Here is a 19,856-nt window from a genome sequence, read left to right as displayed (position 1 = left end):
TTTGGTGTTCCGTCCTCCTTTTCAGGGCAGGTCAATCTTCGCCCATCCCATGACAGCATGCTTCCTGAAGGGTCTGGAGCGCCTTTACCTGCATGTCCAGGACCTGGTCCCCCCCGTGGGACCTGAAACTTGTGCTTTCAAAGCTCATGTACACCCCCCCGCCCCACCACACACACACCGCTGCTCGAACCCGTAGCTTCCTGCTCCCTTCTGCTTCTCTTCTGGAAGGTCTCATTCTTGGTTGCTATAACTTTGGCCCAGCAGGTGTCTGAGATCAGGGTGCTCACGTCGGAGCCGCCTTATACAGTCTTCTATAAGGACAAAGTCCAGCTGCATCTGCACCTGGCTTTTCTGACCAAGGTCGTTTCGCAGTTCCACACTGGCCAAGACATTTACTTAGTGGTACTCTGTCCAAAGCCTCATGAATCAGATGAGGACCACAGTTGCATACGCTGGACATCAGACTGGCGCTGGCCTTCTACATTGATAGAACACACCCAGTCCTACGGGTATCACCAAGGCAGAAATCTCTGATGGCCGCGTACGTGGGTGTGCGCACACCTAGAATGGAATAAGCATCACATCTAGAAGAACAGTTACAAAAGATAGGTAACCTTTTTTTTTTTTTAATAGAAACCAGTTCATAAAGCTAAATATTTAGAAGAACTATTACTTTGCTAGGTTCTCATTTTGGAATTCTGTCTACCTTAGCTGGAAGAGGTTTTTTAGTTTTGTAAAAGAGAGAAGGTGGAAATATCATGAATTATCTTGGCTTGTACCATAATTAAAGTGAAGTCAAAACCTTCTAAGAAAAATTAGATCATTAGGCTGTCTCAATATGTTTAAACTCCTCTTGGAATTTAAGGATAACTGTCTTAACAAATTGGGTCACGTTAATTCATCATACATGGAAATTTGTTTTGGATAGTTCTACTTTGTTCTTCTGTGTTTTTAAGTTTCCATCTGTTGTCACATGCAACTAGTATATGTATTACAAATTCATATATTGAATCAATAAGGAAACGTAAGGATCATCAGCTTATTTTGTGAGAGGTAGGACATTGCATTACGAAGTAGAAGATCAGATCGAGGGACATGATCGTGCCCCTCTATTGGACATTGGTGAGGCTTCATCTGGAGTACTGTGTCCAGTTTTGGGCCCCACACTACAAGAAGGATGTGGATAAATTGGAAAGAGTCCAGCGGAGGGCAACAAAAATGATTAGGGGACTGGAACACATGACTTTTATGAGGAGAGGCTGAGGGAACTGGGGATGTTTAGTCTTCAGAAGAAAAGAGTGAGGGGGGATCTGATAGTTGCTTTCAACTACCTGAAAGGGGGTTCCAAAGAGGATGGCTCTAGACTGTTCTCAGTGGTAGCAGATGACAGAACAAGGAGTAATGGTCTCAAGTTGCAGTGGGGGAGATTTAGGTTGGATATTAGGAAAAACTTTTTCACTACGAGGGTGGTGAAACACTGGAATGTGTTACCTAGGGAGGTGGTGGAATCTCCTTCCTTAGAAGTTTTTAAGGTCAGGCTTGACAAAGCCCTGGCTGGGATGATTTAGACGGGGATCGGCCCTGCTTTGAGCAGGGGGTTGGACTAGATGACCTCCTGAGGTCCCTTCCAACCCTGATATTCTATGATCAGGTTCACAGTATTGACTAGTAAACATCAAAAGGTTTGGAAGCTTAGTTTGGGTGGAGAAGCATCCAAAAGCTTGGATGTTTATCCTTACTTCCTTGGTCAAGAAACTGAGCTGAAAACCTTATGAAATTTCTAGTATTTCCTGGATATAACTAGCTTGGAAAAACACAGTCTCTCTCACTGAATAGTGGTATTTCCGTATCCTGTTCCAGCCAAACCTTGGGAATGCAGACACTCAGGAAATATTTTCTAAAAGTTTAAATTTATTCAACTTTTTAGAACCTAAAAAAAGTTGGGGTTTTGTTTGATTCAGGCTTTGGGTTAGTTTATGGTAGTTCATATTTTAAGGAAAGCAGAGAAGTTCTCATGTCTTGAACTCGGAATTTGTTTTCCCAGCCCCTGGGCCTGGAGTTTTCTTGCAAGTAACATGCTTGACTTCTTAGAGACAAAGTTGATCACAGTTCTTGCATACTGACCTGTGTATGACAATCAAATTAATGAAACTGGTTGTATGAGAGCAGCTGTTGCATGGGGGCGTGGGGAGGATGTTGGCAAATTTGAAAAATAAATTTTCCTTTTTTTAATCAAGAATCAGTCAGAAAGAGAAACCTAATGGGTCAGTATCTGAAGCTGGTTCTAAAACTTTAGGGCTTGATACATTAAAGTCTATGGTATAATTTCAATTGGGACTTCAATTGTTGTATTTACAATAAGGCTTTCTGGTGAAAATTTCTCACCATTGTTAAAAACCTGGTGCACTTCCACCTAGTGTAAAGAAGGTTCCTATGGTTGCCAGCGATTTCAACAGCATGCTATCTAACCGTGCAGAGAACAGGTCTACATGACTGTGCTGGAAAATGCTGATGGCCAACAGTGCCTTGTCAACAACTAGTGTTGCCAGTATTGGTGGAGTTGCACCAGTATTGGCAATAGGAGGAAACTTTTCTGAAGAAAAAAAAAAAAGGATAGTGTAGACATGGCCATAGTGAGAAGGTAACTACTAACCTTTAAATAATGACATTCAGCAAATACACGTCAGCACATTGGTTGGTTGTGCCTGGAGTAGGGAAATTTACTATGGAAAAATATAGTTTCAAACTACAATCTATGTTTAAATAAATAAAAATGGTGTTGCATTATTTTGAGATAAAAAATCTCTCTTTTAAAACTCAGACTTCCAGATTCAGACTGGATGGATTTGTCATTTATTTGTACATGCATTTTAATGTGTTTATAATGGCTCTTGTCAGCGTTGCAATCCTTTCAGAACTCCTTCATGAAGTTATATGTATACACTTAAAAAAATGAGAATGAATTGAGGACATATGTGCTCTAGATTGGCTTGCCAGTAAATGCCAGAGAAGGCTCACTATTGTGATGCTATCCTCTATGTATGATTGATGAACTCTCAATGCAAGTCTTCATGGACCAGGGATACAATTAGCTGTTGCATGAATTAATCCACTTTAATTGGAAAACAACTAGAGTCATGTTTTTTGCTAAGTGATCTGTACAACCGGGACACACAATGGTTACAGCTAGGTTTTGCAGGGCCTTGGTTCTATTGCCAATCCCCGGCGATTAAAAATGATGAATTGTGGGACCTCCAAAATTGTGAGATTTTAAATAATTTTGGAGTTTGATTATATTCTGGGTTTTGAATTTGTAGGGTTCATGTTTTCAAACTTTTCTCCACAATCCTGAGGGCTAGAAAATTTAAAAAAAATGAAAGCTGAGATTTTCATGTAACCTCCTGGCTCCAGGATCTGGGGCTTTAAGAAGCCCCTGGGATATTGCAAGACTTGTAGTAAAAATTGTGGAGAATTGGCAAAACTGCCTTGGTGAAGAAAGGTGTGCAAGGCCTCAAGCAGACTTGTGTAGGTCACATGACAAGTAGAGAAGACTTTATCAGCTGCCAGCTTTACGTTTCAGAGCCAAGGAGATTTTGGCAGATGATGGATGGGTTGGATCATGGTGCTTGATGTTGTGAGCCAGGGAGGTATTTGGTTTCCAGATTCCTTTTTTATTTGTGTGTTCACTGTGGGACAATCAATATGTGGGGCAAATGGTATAGGGTTGTGATATAGGCCCACACTAATGCTTGACCCAGGCCTAGAATGAGACTTAAAAACAAAGACATGGACTTATTGTTTAGCTGGTCAATAGTTGATATATGTCCGCTTTTGTTTGTTACGTTATGTTACTCTTCCAACTTGGTGAGAATTTGTGTCCTATAATTGGGTCTCCAATAAAAGGAGGAGAATCTGTCATTTTGAAATAGATGCCCTCTATTTATATCAATTTGGAGTGACAACTAGAAAAGCTGTATTTTCAGGATAGTGAGAACATCAGAAAGAACTATGTGAATCATGCAAAATTTGGCACCAGCTACATTAAAATAGCCTTTACAGATGTATGCCAGAGGAAGGGTAATGGTGCTGAGCAGGACACTTGTTTTAGAAGAGATGTAGGTTGGTTCACCATCACTTTCTATGTGTAAAGATGCTTGACATGATAAGAGTGAAAGGTTCAACGCTATTCAGCTTAAGGGGGTGCAGAGTTTTAAACAGGCAATTGAATCATTCTCAGTACACAAGTGGGCTGTCTCAGTTAATCAGAATATTCACTCATGGTCTGATTTATTCTCTGATCGTTAGATTGCTCTGCAGCTGACTGGATTTTAATGCTGAGCTCTGGATGGGCTCATTTTCAACAGATCTAAGTAAATGGTGAAGAGAGAGCATATTTCAGTGTCCCATCCATTTACATTTAAACGTGGCTTTTAAAAATCTAAATTTAAACACTAGCAGCAGGAGAGGGAGTGGCTTAGTGGTCTGTGTATCAGGTTGTAAATATCTAGACTCCATGGAGCCACAGGTTCTAATCCCGGCAGGGTTGACTCAGCTTCTCACCCTTCCTATAGTAGATAAATTGAATTCCACACTATTTATGTTGTATGGCTCTTGTAGCTTGAACTTTAAAGGGCAAAGTTCTGTCTATTCCATGGAGACATTAGATCCTACAACACTCTCCACGTGAATAGGTTTTCCTTTATTTTTTCTCCCCCCCCAAAATTTCTATTCTGCACAGAGCTGTTCAGCACTATGTGTGCCAGTTACTTACCTGGCTACTACACTTCACCACAATTGCTAGGTTTTCCTACCTGAATTTTATTGATGCTGTATATTAGTCATTTGTAAGCATTTTGGGATTCTTTGGCATGAAAGTATCAGAGGGATAGCTGTGTTAGTCTGGATCTGTAAAAGTGGCAAATAGTCCCGTGGCACCTTATAGACTAACAGATGTATTGGAGCATAAGCTTTCGTGGGTGAATACCCACTTCGTCGGTCATGCCATGCATCCGACAAAGTGGGTATTCACCCACGAAAGCTTATGCTCCAATGCGTGTGTTAGTCTTTAAGGTGCTACAGGCTTTGGCATGAAAAGCATTAAATAAATTTGATTAGCATTAGGATCATGGGGATTTGTACAAAGATCGTCTTCTTTTGCTGTGATAAATTACTTGACTTTAGGTCCTATCATTTATTCATTAAGGAACTGGATTATTGCCTTGTAAAACAGCATGATGCTACTATTAACTGAATTATAAGACTTGTTATTATAAAGCTTTCATCTGATTTTTAGTAACATTTCAAATAATTATCTGCGAGGGATGGTGGTATAGTGAAGGTGGTGTGTTTCATTACAAATTCTTCTTATTTGCTGTCCTACACAGTGGTCCACTTTCTACATATTGGATAAGATTCTAGGCAAGAGCTTTCTCTTCCATTGTGTCACAATTAAGTGGGGACCACTGAAAATTTTAAGTTTGCTCTTTTTACAATTCATGTTCTCTGTAGAAGTGCTATCAAGGGATTAAAAGTACTTGGCTCTTGCTGTATTGTAATGTCAAGAGTAATAGAACCTCTTATGAATGTTAAATATGCAAAGGAAGCAGGTTCCAAGAACTACCTTACAGATTGAGCATTGTGTTATTACAAATCAACAGACTGAACCATAAGCTACTCATACTGTCATTCAGAAATTTCAGATCTGGGTTGAAGGATCTGGCTGAAGATATTAATGCTTGAAAAGCCCTGAAGAAAAAGAGTAAAGACATCACCATGTTTATTTTGCTGAATACTAATTCTGGAATGTTTGTTAGAAAGCAATGAATTTATCCATGACATGATCTGAAAGCCATTAACAGTCTTCTCATCTAGTTTCCCTTGCCACAGGATATACCTTTCTAAGCAAGTGGGGTTAATGGGCAGGGTACCACCCTACTGAAGCGTGAATAGATTTTTCTTAGTCTACATTTAGAAGAAAATTAATGTAAAACATGTCTGTCTTGCAGGAAGCCCGTTGAGGAAAGTTCTCCATGAATGTACGTCACAATGATGATGACCGACCAAATTCCGCTGGAGCTGCCACCATTGCTGAATGGGGAGGTAGCCATGATGCCTCACATAGTGAATGGAGACGGATCACAGCAGGTCAGTAAGCTTTGTGGGATGAGTTGGAATTTAAGAGCTATTGCATGGTCTGAATGTGACCCATTTACAGGCCAAATAGTGACTTTGGTGCATGGGTTTGGTTCCCATTAACTTCACGGAGAACTGTTCCATGTATTTGAGGGCAGAATTTGGCCCAAATACTGGAATGCTTACACTGAGGCCTGGATATTGTATTGCATCACTGCTTTTGCAATGATCAGTTCCATCTGGTGTTTAAATATATTCACTGGAATTCAAAATAATGGGACAAAATTGGTAAACTTTGGTGCCTGACATTAGGCATCTAGTTCCATATTCATATTAATTTTGGGCACTTACGTTTGAACAATTTGGCCATAAAAACTTAATAGGGATGGACCTGAACTGAAACCTGTGTATAAACACCTGTAAAATTTGGGAGTATTTGAAATCCAACCCAGATCTGTATCTGGATTATGCAAATTGTACATTACTGTCCCTCCTAATTTCTGCCTGTGGCACATGATAGTTCAGCATCCAGAGGGCTGTTCTACCTTGGTCTAAATTCAGTTGTTGGGGTTAGTATGCAGGTGATGGTTGTAGCCAATGATATGGTCAGACTTGATGATCTGGTGGTCCCTGCTGGCCTTAGGTTCCATGTGCATGAGTATGCACTATACAGTGTGCATGAGATGTATCATTTCACTATGGCATATAGAAGACTCTGCTTAATACTTAACTGTACTTGCCCTCACATTTAGGGTGAGATTTTAGCTTCCCCTTTTTCTGGTCCTACCTCAGTGAGTGGCCCTTAGCTTCTACTCATAGTGGAGTGCAACCAATCTGCATACTCTGCTGGGAACCTTGCAAGAACTTGCAGGCTTCTAACGGCTTCATTCCTGTACGGTAGTTAAACTGCTGCATCTGGACTTGTTAAGGGGACTTCTTTAGAAGCTGAATGAATAAGGAGCTACAAATATTTGTGATACAGTCCTTCAGATTGGCTTACTGTTTTGAATTGTTTCTGCATTTTGTTTACAAAAACAGATAAAGGTCAACCAGACTGAGAATACAGGATCCTCTTTTGAGTCAAGTGCAGCTTTATTTGATAGATAAGGAACATAGACTAACCTTTTTCTAGTCCCACCACCCCACCGCGGGGCTGAAGCCCCAAGCACTGGCAAGCACACCCCAGCTCTTGAAGTCTGAAGATTGTTGTATGCAGCTCGGAGGGTCAGTAAGTTTGGCCACTCCTGCTATATGTAAAAGAGCCTTCACTGGGAGACTTAAATCAGCTTCTCTGTGTTTGTATGTATTAGGGTGACCAGATGTCCCGATTTTATAGGGACAGTCCTGATTTTTGGGTCTTTCTCACATAGGCACCTATTACCCCCCCACCTCCGGCCCCAATTTTTGACGCTTGCTATCTGGTCAGCCTAGTATGTATGCATGTTATTTTAAAGTTATCATGTGTATTCAGCCTTTTAGCAGCTTCTCATATCACAGATGGTATATGTTCCTTGGAGGCCTTTTCCTTCTCTATACCTAAAAGTAGATGACTTTTTACAAAGCAGCTCAGTTTGCTGATGTCTCCTTAGCTGCAGAATACAGGAAAACTCAGATGTAATGAGTGACATCAAAAAGGAGTTACTCACAGCAGAACTAACAATGATATCTATGGAAGAAGAAAATGAGTTTTCTATGGGTATGTCTACACTGCAGCTGGGAAGGTGTTTCCCAGCATGAGTAGACAGACACAACCCAGCTGGGCTCGAGCTAGCGTGCTAAAGGTAGCAGTGTGGCCTGCCACGGGTGGCACCTTGGGCTTGCTGTCCGAATAGGTACCTAGGGGATCGGATGGGATTGTACATAGGTGGCTAGCCTGAGCTGCCGACCGTGCTGCCACAGTTATGTTTAGCACATGTCTGTCTACCCGTGCTATGAAGCATTTTCCCAGCTGTAGTGTAGACATACCCAAAGAAAATACACTGTCTTCCAGCACAATCTTTTCTGTGGGAAAAAGATGATATGCATTTTTTTTTCCAAGAGGGGAGCCACAAAGCTTTGTAAACATGACCTGTCTAAGCTGCCTTTGTTGGGAGGCATTTTAGGATTTAATCAGTCCGAGGAAGATCTAAAGGAAGATTTAAAATCAATAGGTTTAAACACAGGGAATTCAAACTGTTCCAATGCACTTTAAAAAAGAAATGAGATCCAGGATTGCTGACAATGGCAGACAGAGTTACAGAAGTAACCCATGGATGATGTGTGTTCTTTGGAAAGCCCGTCTGTGGAGCTCAGAACATACTTTTTTTTCTAAACATCGCAAGTTTAATTTTATCATCTTAGTGAATGGTGCCTTTAAGCAAAGGATGCTGATGACTGAACTCTGCCCAGCCATCCTCTTGCACAATTACCTTTTTCTTTTTGTTTTCAACAATGGCAATATATTGCTTTCAAATATCATGAGGCTTAGAATTGCCTGCCCAGTGAAGTACTTGTGTTACGAAGGGATACTGGATTTTCCCTTACTTCTAAACTGGTCATTTTGAGTTGTCTTCTTTAAGATAAGGGTATTGTGGTAAATAACAGGCTCTGGAGGTCTCAGTTTTCTTCTGGACTCTGCCACAGGCTTCCTGTGTGACGTCACTTACCCTCAGTGTCATCTCTTGTATAGAAAGGTGGATAATACTACAGAGAATTATTCTGAGGCTTCAGGTATATGAGAGCCTCAAATGAGGAAGCTTTATTGTTATCATGTATTATCTGACTTTGTCCCTTCTTGAAATGATTTTTCCTTTTTGTTCCCCTCGTCTTTTGTAAACCGAAGAAAGAGTAGGGCAACAACTTTCCTTATCAGAGTAAACCACAGAGAGAGAATAGCCTAAATTATTTAGCTGTCCCACAGAAGTGGAATGGGACTGCAAACTGAGGCTCAAGAACTAACACTGTGTATAAGAATTTATCTCTATTGTAAGTTATTCATTATTCATCATATAAATAACTTTGGAACATGAAGAGTGAAGTGGTATCTATTGTTGATAGGGTCACATTTTGAGGATCGAGGCCCAAATGGCCCCTGCAAAATGTCTGCATGCAAATACCTGTCTTCATACCTGCAGCTAGGCATTTGTTTGTATGTACAAAACACGTAACTGCATACACGTGTGATAGTTGTGTGTACAGATATATATTTTGCCCAGAGATGGTTGGTTTCAGGGCAAATTGTGGATTTTTATGCATTCCAAGTGTGTGTATGTACGTGCATGCATGCACTAAAATCCATAGTTGTGCATTTAAACTGAAAATTGCGTATACAAAATAAGCAACAGCACTCGCTGTTGATCACTTAGGTGTGTTTTGTACGCATACCTGTTTTGTACACATACCTGATTGTTCACTTGTGTAAATTAGGGCTTTTTATGCCCAAATTTAGGCCTTGATCCTGCCACCTGATCCGCGTGGGATATTTTCATGCTGACATAGAGTGTCTGCAAGTCTCATATGGGCATAGTTTTTGTGGATCAGATTGCAGGAATGGGGACATAGGCAAAATGAATTTGGCCAGTTTTGAAATTTCACTGTGTGAGATAATATATGCAAAACTTAGCAAGAATTAGCAAACTGTATGTAATTTAGTAACATTAATCATCATTTTAAAAGAGCATAGTCATCTTTGTGAAAACTAAAATCACTCTCTTTAATGTAAAAATACATGTATTGCCAAAGCATATATTGCTAAGATAGCAAGTGTCCTACAACAGAATGCCAGGGAATGGTAGACTTAAATACTGTGTGACTATATTAATTTCTCAAATTAAATAGATAGTTACCAAAAGGTAAATGGTGCTTTTTAAAAAAATGTTAGTGTTGTGATGATGACACTATAGTGAAGATTATTACAACTCAGTCATCATAAACTTCAGTTTTTAAAGCCTGAACTCCATAGCCGTGAGACTGAACTTGTCACAAAGTGAGAATGGATTAATAACATTCTGGAAAGCTTGGTTTAACTGTCTTAGGTCTTGTCTACACTATCAGCTGGATCGATGGGCAGTGATCGATCCAGCAGGGGTCGATTTATCATGTCTAGTATAGATGCAATAAATCGACCGCCGATTGCTCTAGCTTCGACTCCGATACTACACCTCAACAAGAAGCGTAAGGGGAATAGACAACACACCTCAGTGAAGACACCGCGGTAAGTAGATCTAAGTACCTTGACTTCAGCTACATTATGCACATAGCTGAAGTTGTGTAACTTAGATTGATCTCGTCCTGTAGTGTGGACCAGCTCTTAGTTTTAAATATTTATTTCTGTTACACTAATTATTTCATGTGGCCAAATCTGCTGTACCTACTCTCCCAAGTCCTCTTAGAATAATTCGAAATACTCACAATAGTAAAGGGAGCTGGAGCTGGACTGGGATCCAAAGTTTGTGATTACACACTATGACAGAGAGTGTTAAAGAGTTCAGACATGTTGATTCTGCCCAGTAGCTAGTATCAGACTGTAACAGCATTTAGTGACCTTCTCAGAAGTGAGAGGAATAGCACAGGTTTCTTTGTAAAGGAGCAGTCCACTACAACTGTAATCCGTACTACATCTCCCCCCCCCCCCCCCAAAAAAAAAGTACATAAAATGCTGCATTGAAAATGTTATGGTACATAAGAACGGCCATACTGGGTCAGACCAAAGGTCCGTCAAGCCCAGTACCCTGTCCTCTGACAGTGGCCAATGGCAGGTGCCCCAAAGGGAATGAACAGACAAGTTATCATCAAGTGACCCATACCCTGTCACTCAATCCCAGCTTCTGGCAGACAGAGGCTAGGGACGCCATTCCTGCCCATCCTGGCTAATAGCTATTGATGGACCTATCTAGTTCCCTTTTGAAACCTGTATAGTATTGGCCTTCACAACACCAGGAGTTCCAGAGGTTGGCAGTGTGTTGCGTGAAAAAACACTTTCTTGTGTTTGTTTTAAACCTGCTACCTATTAATTTCATTTGGTGGCCCCTTGTTCTTGTATTATGAGAAGGAGTAAATAACACTTCCTTATTTCCTTTCTCTGTACCACTCATGCTTTTGTGTATGTTCTTATGGTAGTGACTCAAGCCGATGGAAATTAACAGTTGAAGCTGACAGACGTATTGGAGCATAAGCTTTCGTGGGTGGCATAGGAAGCAGTTAGGATAACAGTGAATAGCATATTATTGTGCAAAAGTTCAGTTAATAAATATTTTTCCGTTAACAAGGTGGTGTAAGGTATGGTGCAAGTCAGTCCTCATATCCTTCCAGTCTAGTGTTTAATGCAAATACTGTGCATGTTCTGCTTCAGTTCTTTTAATCACTTCTGTAGTTTAAGGAGTGCACTTTTTTGGAAAGCAGACTGTTGTATAAGTGATCAACTTATGGATGCAGCCAGGCCCAGAGCAAAGGAGCAGCTGGTTCCAAATTGATTTTTCAGTCACTGCCTCCTCTCTGGGTGAAAAATAGGGGGCATGGTCTCGTAAGTTAAGGGTGCGTTTGCAGGCTGATGAGCTGTAGTATACAATACACCTTCATTTCCTTATGCTGTTTTCAGTTTCTTTTATTTTAAGGCACTATGCTTTGACTACTATGTCTTTGCTTAGATTTTAATTTTAGGTTTCAGAAACAATGAGCTCTCTTAAAAATCACTTATGCATAACCTTGGGAAGAGAACTGGAGTCACAAAGCTGCTCCAGGATGCAGAATATTGTTTTGGAGGACTTGGGAAATAAATCTTCAAGTAAGTTCTCTTACCACCAAGACATATTTAGTGTATATAAACAAAAGAAGTCACAATGTGCCTGGCCGCTATTTGTCCCAGATGGATTTCTTGAACTTGGCTCGTTATATAGCACTGATGTCATGGTGCATAAGTAAGCCCTGAATTAGAGGCTTGCATAGAATCCATTTGATTCCTGTGCGATTGGAGTGGTGGTAGTGGGAGTGGGGATGCTGGTGGAAAATATGTTTCACGTCTTTCTTTTCACTGTCTGCAGAGAACAGTGTCAATTAAAGGATTTGGAAGTAGTGCCAAATGGAACAGTCTTCTGTCCACCTGTGTGTGAGGGGAGGAGGAGTGTTGGGTTTGTACAGTATGTGCATCCATCTTAAATCTGTCACTTCCTGACGAGGGGCTCAGCCTTTGAAAATTGAAATACATTTTTAAAAAGTGCTGTCTGTAACATCTTGACCGTAACTGTAGCATTGCTAATGTCATGCTGTACTGGGAGACCACAAGCTGTTGGGTTCTTGTTCACCGTGGGATGGGGACTCAGAAAATCCATCTGTTTTGGTGAGTGGTGCTGTAAATCACATAAGTGAAATTCCCTATCCCCAACACAGACAAGACTAAACAGGCTCTGTGTAGTGAATAGTACATGAGGACATTGGGGAGGGACTGAATCCTGCCTCTAGCAGTAGACAGGGTGTAGAGCAGCCCAGCAGTTCATGGTGGCTGTTAACGCCACTGCCTGGACTCTCAAAGGGGCCACAGCCCACGGGTGTTTGTGCCACATTCCTGACATAATCAACCCCTCCCTCCTCCCCCACACTCTTCCTGTGCGTAGCTGACAAAGAGCCCGACTCTGCCTTGAGCTGAGTACCCCCCAAACTTCAAGCCTCAGGCAGGCATAGACCCCGTTGGCATGGCTGGAGAAGTCAAACTATGCCTGTGTATTTGTATGCTTCTTTCTCCATCTGCAGCACAGGAATAATAGGAACTATGAGCTTGATTTTTAAGGGTATTTAGGCACCAAGATGGACTTTCAGCTGTGCCTGTCTGCATCTTTAGGTGCCTACATACCTTTAAAAAGCTTGTCCTAAGTACCTGATAGGAATATTATGAGTTGCAGCTTAGTTAGGTATTACTTGCAAAGTGCTGTGAGATCCCTGGATGAAAGGTGTCATATGAATGCAACATAGAATTTCATTAACTCTAAAGGTGAGAAACTTACATCAAGATGGGAAAGAGTTAGATCTATTAGACACTTAGGTCACCATTGTGACCATTTTAGGATTGCTGACTGCAACATAAAGGGTTCCTCCCAGGTAATGTTATAATAATAATAATAATTAATAAACTATTTTAACACCCAAATCACCTATGGCAACTGTATAAGAGACCCAGAAAGAAATAATGTAATGATCTTGTACTTGGGAGATGAAATGGAAAAAGCAGTTCTACCCCCTTCCTCTCCTCCCGCTCCTCTTCCTCCCACCCCCCCCCCCCGAATTACTTATGATGTTGAATTTAGACATTAAGGGGGAGATTTTTAAAAGCAGCCATGATAGGTGCCTAATTTCCATGTGTGCTTTTGAAGAGTTCCTGCTACCTTTATAATTGATCAGTAAACCTGCTGCTATTGGTTATGGTGGAGATGGTGATAACTGTTTTAGTAAAAAAACAAAACAAAACTGATGTTTAGATATCAATGGATTTGGGAAACTGTAAAAGACAAACTGAGTTCTTCTAAAGGGAAATTATGGCTTTCTTTTCTGACAAGAGTGGCTTCATGCAGGCAAATGTTGTCAAATATGAGACACAAAATGCAGGAGAAAAGAGGTGGAAGATGTGGAAGCTGCCCTCATGTGTCTGCCAAAGTTCCATGCCAGCTGATAAGGCAGTTTATAGATCATTAGTGTTTTGAAAAGATGACTGAGCGCACCTTTAAAAGAGAACAAATAGCCACCCCACCCCCAAAGCAGAAATAGAGAAAGAAAACTCAGAGGTGATGATAGAAGAATATTCAAAACCGTTAGTGGGTGCTTTGACTGTCCTAAAAAGTTTCAGCTTCAAAGCCACTCCCAAAGGCTGCTCTTCCATTTCATAATGCATTTTTAAACTCTTCAAATGTCAGCCATTTTAGCAATGCCTTGGAGCTAGACCTTGTTTAATTTAATTTACAAGGTACCATAAATGGGCGTGTGGGGAGGATAAAAAAGAGAACCTGTTGGAGCCCACAGTGATCCACAAGCACCTGGAGAACCATTGAGAAATACCCCCTGCAATTAATGTACTCGATGGCTAGGTAGTCTGATGCCAGAATTGGAATACATGTACCATCTATCACCCCACCGCAGTTAGGGAAGCGCATTTGTGCAAAGCCATCCACAATGTCACGCACGTTACCCAGAGTCATGGCCTTTCGGAACAGGATAGGATTAATGGCCCAGCACAGTTCCATCAACACAAGTCCAACGGTTGACTTTCCCACTCTGAACTGGTTAGTGACCGATCGGTAGCAGTCCTGGCTGCATGCATCACTGACCTCCGCATCATCCTCTGCCTCTGGGTCCCCCTCCACATACTCATCCAAGATTTCCTCCTCCTGGCTCAGTCCACTCTCGACTGGCATGCGAGCCACTGAAGTATCCACAGTAGTCTTTGCAGTGGAGGTGGGGTCGCTGCCGAGGAATGTGTCCAGCTCTTTGTAGAACTCGCAGGTCGTGGGCTCAGCACCGGAGCAGTGGTTTGCCTGCCACGACTTGTGGTAGGTGTTTCACAGCTCCTTCACTTTGACCCTGCACTGCAATGTGTCCCGGTCATGGCCCCTTTCTGTCCTGCATCGTGAAATCTGTCTGTAGGCATCATAATTCCTATGGCTGGAGCGCAGCAGGGACTGGACAGCCTCCTCTCCCCAAATGCTGACGAGGTCCAGCAGCTTGACATTGCTCCAAGCGGGGGCTCACCTGGTGCGTGGAGCAGGCCTGGTCACCTGGAAAGATACGCTGAGACCACTGCACGCGTCACTGAGCAGACAGGAAGAGGACTTTCAAAATTCCCAAGGAATTTAAGGGGTGGGGCTGCCGGGTGGTCACCTGAGAGCCGGGCAGTAGAGTTCAAACCAATGACCAGAGAAGCGAGAACAGGCATTGTGGGATGCCTCCCGAAGGCCAGTTGCAGCGCTCTAATCAACCAGGGTGTCTACACTGGCACCATGGCGCTGTAGCTCTGGCGCAGAAAGCTCTATGCCTCTCGTTGGGGGGGGCAGGGGGAGATTACAGTGCTACAACTGTGCAGTTCCTGCCTACTAAGTGGCTTGAGAGTTACAGAGCAGAAAGCTGCTTTACTGTGCACAAACTTGCCAGTGTAGACAAGGCCTAAAATGAAAGAGGTTGGATTCACACCTTTGTGGATGATTCAGTCCTAGGAAATTCTTTCCAGTCATGTTAAACTTTAATAGAAATCACTGTAAATTTCAAAAAACTTATAATGTTGAATGACTATTCCTGTACTTCTGGCTCTTGTTTTCTTTTGGTGTAGATCTTTGGTAATGTTAATTTATTTTTCATCAGATGTCTTTCAAACTGTTATAAAGTGTATATTTATTTTGTTTGTATAGATTATCATACAAATAGCTACCTCAGCAGTACATCTTTGAATCCATTATAATGATTTTAATCTCCTGGTATTGATCTTTAATGGCCTTCTCTTTTAAACATCTCTCAATATCTACAAGAAAAAACTGACATCTCAGATTATCCCCATGTGTGTTGAAAGTAACTGTCCACACTTTGGAGGTTAGGGAAAGTAATATTTCAGTGAGTAAATGAGTCCTAGAAAAAAACAACTTGGTCTGAACAGAGATTCTGTGTTTCATATTCTGTATTTGAGAACTTTTAACACTGATGTCTGCTTTGCAGCAGAAAAGAAGGGTTTCTTCACATGATACAAAAGTGTATCTGACTAACTGTACTACTGCTGTATGATGCAAGGCCTGTTGCTGTCTCATTAATGTCGGTTGTCAGGGAACAGTCATCAGCTTTTCCCCTCATCCAAGGCAATGAGTCTGCAACAGCCTCCCTCCCATGTTCGGACAATAAGCTGTCTTCTTTTGATGACAGCTTGTTGGTGTCAAATGAACTAGCAAAACTGAGATGATGTTGAATTTTGCATTTAAGTGAGATTGATTGTTAGGATGTTGAAGCTTGGCTAATACAGTGAGGTGACTTCTAGATTACAATCAGGCTACCACAGCAACTCAGAAACAATGTATATTGCAGGAAGTAAAAGCTTGAAATGTAGTATTTTAACAGGATGCTGAAAAGCTTCTCATCCAGTCATTAGTCTCACTGAAGCATGGTGGCAATCAATAGGTTCTATTCACCTGCACATTCTGAATTGCCTAAGGCCTCCTGTACAATTGTGAATTTGTAAGTGTGTGACTGCTAAAGAAGCGTGTTCTGAATGTTTTCCTATAATATGACCATAAGCAGCTGCCATAAACAGTAAAGGGAAATGTGAGGGTGTGGTATTTTCTTTCCTTTACTTCAGTAGCACAGTTTATTGGGTGACTGAGGACCTGCATATTAAGAAAAGGGTATTGCAGCTTTATTTAACTGTGTCATCAATTAGAGATGCTGTTGGGAACACAGCTTTAATATTAAATGTTTGGTATTTTTAAATTTAAATTCAAAAGCAGTAATTTTCCAAATGCATTAATTGCCAAAAAAACAAAACTCACGTTATTAGAATGTGGACATTTTGACTGATGGATGATTGACATTTTAAAAGTGACTATCTCAAAGGCTCCTGCATCTTAAATAATAGTCACTAGTAAGTCTATGGACCAACATAACTCTGCTGAGTTAAAAGATTAATGGCAGAATGTAAGTGAACATGGTCAGGGATGGATTCGTGGCGGTTCCTGTGGAATATCAGGATTTGCAGTCCAAAGAGACCTAGACACAGGAGTTAGAGGCAGAGAGGTGAGAGAGGTGCACTGCACAGCTGATTGTGGTCAGGCGGCCACTGGCTGGAGTGGGCATGGTCTGTGTAGGCTGCCTCACTTGGGGAGAAGGATAAGGACATGGAGGTAAGAGGGAGATTAATTAATTCAGGGTGTGTGTTTGAGGAGATGGGGGTCTGTCTAGGGCCCCCCCAGAAATTCAGTGGATCCATGTCCTGATTCACCTTAATCTACCCATCACCATGTTATATTGCCAGATAAATAGCTTATCCGGAAACAACTGTTTAAAAACCCTATACATAAAAGGAGTAACAAGGTCTTGATGATGGACCCTTTGCCTGCTGCTTTGCCTCACTCCTGTGTGTTGGCCCCTATTTTCTTGATCCAGTCCCATCCATTTGCTCTGCATGATTTCTTTGGCAATAAAGTAAGCACCCCCTCTTGTGAATTATTCACCTCTATTCAGAGGCAGAAAAGCAACAGTTTTTGAGTGTTGCTTTGCACAGGTTATGGGTGGAATGGCTTTTGTTTCTCTATTTTTATCTCCTCCAAACCATTTATTATGGCTTGTGTCTAGGTGGCCAGGTGCCCGGTTTTCGACCAGAAAGTCTGGTCAAAAGGGGACCTGATAGTGTTCGGTCAGATCTACTGACTGGACACCCAAATTCCAGTTGCTGTGAGTAGGGGAGGTGCCGGATGGCTGCAGCTCCCAGCCCCAGCTCTGCAGGCGAGTCCCTCCTGACCTGAGCATAGGGGAAGAGCGGGGGAGTGCTGAAAAGCTGCGAGCGATGGAGGAGAAGGGGGAAGAGGGGCAAATGGGGGCCAGGTTTCAGGGAAGGGGAGGGATGGTGGGAGAAGGGACGAGGCCTCCGGGAGGAAGAGGTGGGGCAGGGGAGGTTCCGGCACTCTTGCTGGAGTGTCAGGTTTTTAAAATTACAATGTTGTCAACCCTATCTGTGCCTACTGGCTCAACTCTACTTTAATTAATGTTCTGTGAGGCAACTATTGTTGCAAACCTAAAATAATGGCTCACATATTGTCATTTCTTTAATTGACTTATAATTTATGTGTTAAAAATTTAACCATGACAGTGGGCTTCTGCAGGATTACTGTAATTTGAAGTCTCATATATTCAGTAATTATTTTATGGTATGCCTTTAACTTAGATTTCAAAAAGCATGACATAGTATCCTTTAATTAGCATCCATATTGCAGACAGGCCTAGACTAAAATGCTGGAACCAAACACCCCAGAACCTAAGGGCTGGTTCAGAATCTCAATTTCCATACTAGGCTGAGCCAAACTCTGGATCCAAGTAACCCTGAATTTTGAGTGATCAAAATCTGGATCCAGAAGTGAATTTTTCATATCAGATAATATCTCTAGCTCAATGATAATGAGAATTTCTCTTTATGTGACTACAATAACCGCAAACTCTGAGACTATTGGACATTATGTTTGAAATAAAGTATTGTGTATGTAACACGTTTAATATATAGTATGTGGTAAAACGTCAACTTATTCCAAATAAAACATTTCTTTAAAGATGAGACCCTGAAGGGTAAGTTGTCAAAACATGACCTGGTGTTTTAGCCATGTGAGTCTTACTGATATCAGCGGAGGTTGTGCACACCAAAACTCCACACAATGGTTGGTAAACAGACTACAAATTGTATATTAGTTTAAAACCTCGCTGGTACTATGAATGATTGTATTGATTTAGGGTCTGATCTGCAGGGAACTTCCATTGAAGTCAATGAGTGTTCTGCTATCAGGGACAACCCTTATTTGAGGCTGACTAAAATAAACACAGACAGCCCCACATTGTGATCAGGATATTGCTGCTTACTAAGTCATGTAGTGTAAACATTCTTTTACAGCCTCACTATAAAAATAGCCTTTTTTCCACATTCGTGTCTGGAAATGAGTAAAACAGGCAAATGCAGCACATTCTGAAACAATTTTTCTGTACAGTTAGCAGAGAGGGGCAGTGAGTATTACGCCTTAGGATACTTCTCTAGTCCCTGTAGCATTCCCATTATCTGGTGGCTTGAGCAGTGGGAAACCAGGAGTGAGACCTAGCCTTTCATTCTAAAATGCTTATTATTTATTCTTAATAGTGTAAATTGTTTGCTCATGTACTTTACTGCACCCATTCCCATTTATGCCTGGATGCTTTTCAGTAAAAACAAATACAAAGGGCCAGAATCTCTTATCATGTTGGATGGGTCCCAGGTTGGATCCAGTGAGGCAGTTCTTACTCCTGTGGCAAAAGCATATGGCCCAAAATATGTCACTCAGACTGTCCTGCAATATCCACTCTCAGGTGCCAATCCTGAAAAGACACATCTGCTGAATTCTAAGCAAGTTAGCAGCCCAATGACTTCAATGGGATTACTTGTGTGCAAGAAAACAATCGTTTGCTTAAGAATTTGCAGGCCTGGGGCCTAAAATTCCAGCTTTCATCTTTACATTCCAGCCCTTTTGGGTAATAATGTTATTTTCAGAATAAATTTAGTGATTTAGACAAACTTCAATTCCTGTACTAATTCCAGGACTCTGCTAGGACCCAAAGCTGTGGCTAATCAAGCCTGCTTTACTCTTTACATCTTGTCTAGTGCATAACTTTTTAGGTAAGAAAATGTTTGGAATGAATATACCCAATGAGATTTGAGCATTAGATTGAAATGAATATATTTATTTTGGCAGGTCATTTTGGTTCAAGTTAATCCAGGTGAAACCTTTACAATAAGGGCTGAGGATGGAACACTTCAGTGCATTCAAGGTAAGAGATTTTTTTTTCTAAATAATAGCTTTCCGATAATGGAGCATCCCTAAATGTATGTGTTCAGTGGGTTAGTCATGGGTTTTTCTTTATATCTACCTTTGTTTAATTTTTCAAAAAGTAAAATATAGTACACATGAGTCTGCAGATTTATTTGGCTTTATTTTGTGAAAAGTTAAGGATTTATAACTCATACAGGAGTGTGAAATGCTGTGCCACAAAGCTGTGTA

The 19,856-nt window shown here is 41.3% G+C and overlaps 1 protein-coding gene across 1 annotated transcript in view; it reads left to right on the top strand.

Annotated features, from left to right (window-relative positions):
• FNDC3B (fibronectin type III domain containing 3B) overlaps window positions 1-19,856 on the top strand; it is a 357,908-nt gene that overhangs the window by 67,100 nt on the left and 270,952 nt on the right. Inside the window, exons 2-3 of the mRNA XM_073359375.2 lie at window positions 6,006-6,144; window positions 19,551-19,626. Of these exons, the coding sequence (XP_073215476.2) occupies window positions 6,034-6,144; window positions 19,551-19,626 (187 nt within the window). The 5' untranslated portion in view covers window positions 6,006-6,033. The remainder of the gene's footprint in view (window positions 1-6,005; window positions 6,145-19,550; window positions 19,627-19,856) is intronic.

The sequence above is a fragment of the Lepidochelys kempii genome, chromosome 9 (genome assembly GCF_965140285.1).
Source record: "Lepidochelys kempii isolate rLepKem1 chromosome 9, rLepKem1.hap1, whole genome shotgun sequence".
Lineage (NCBI taxonomy): Eukaryota > Metazoa > Chordata > Testudines > Cheloniidae > Lepidochelys > Lepidochelys kempii.
The sequence above is the reverse complement of the archived record's forward strand: the minus strand, read 5'-3'. Positions and strand labels throughout refer to the sequence as shown.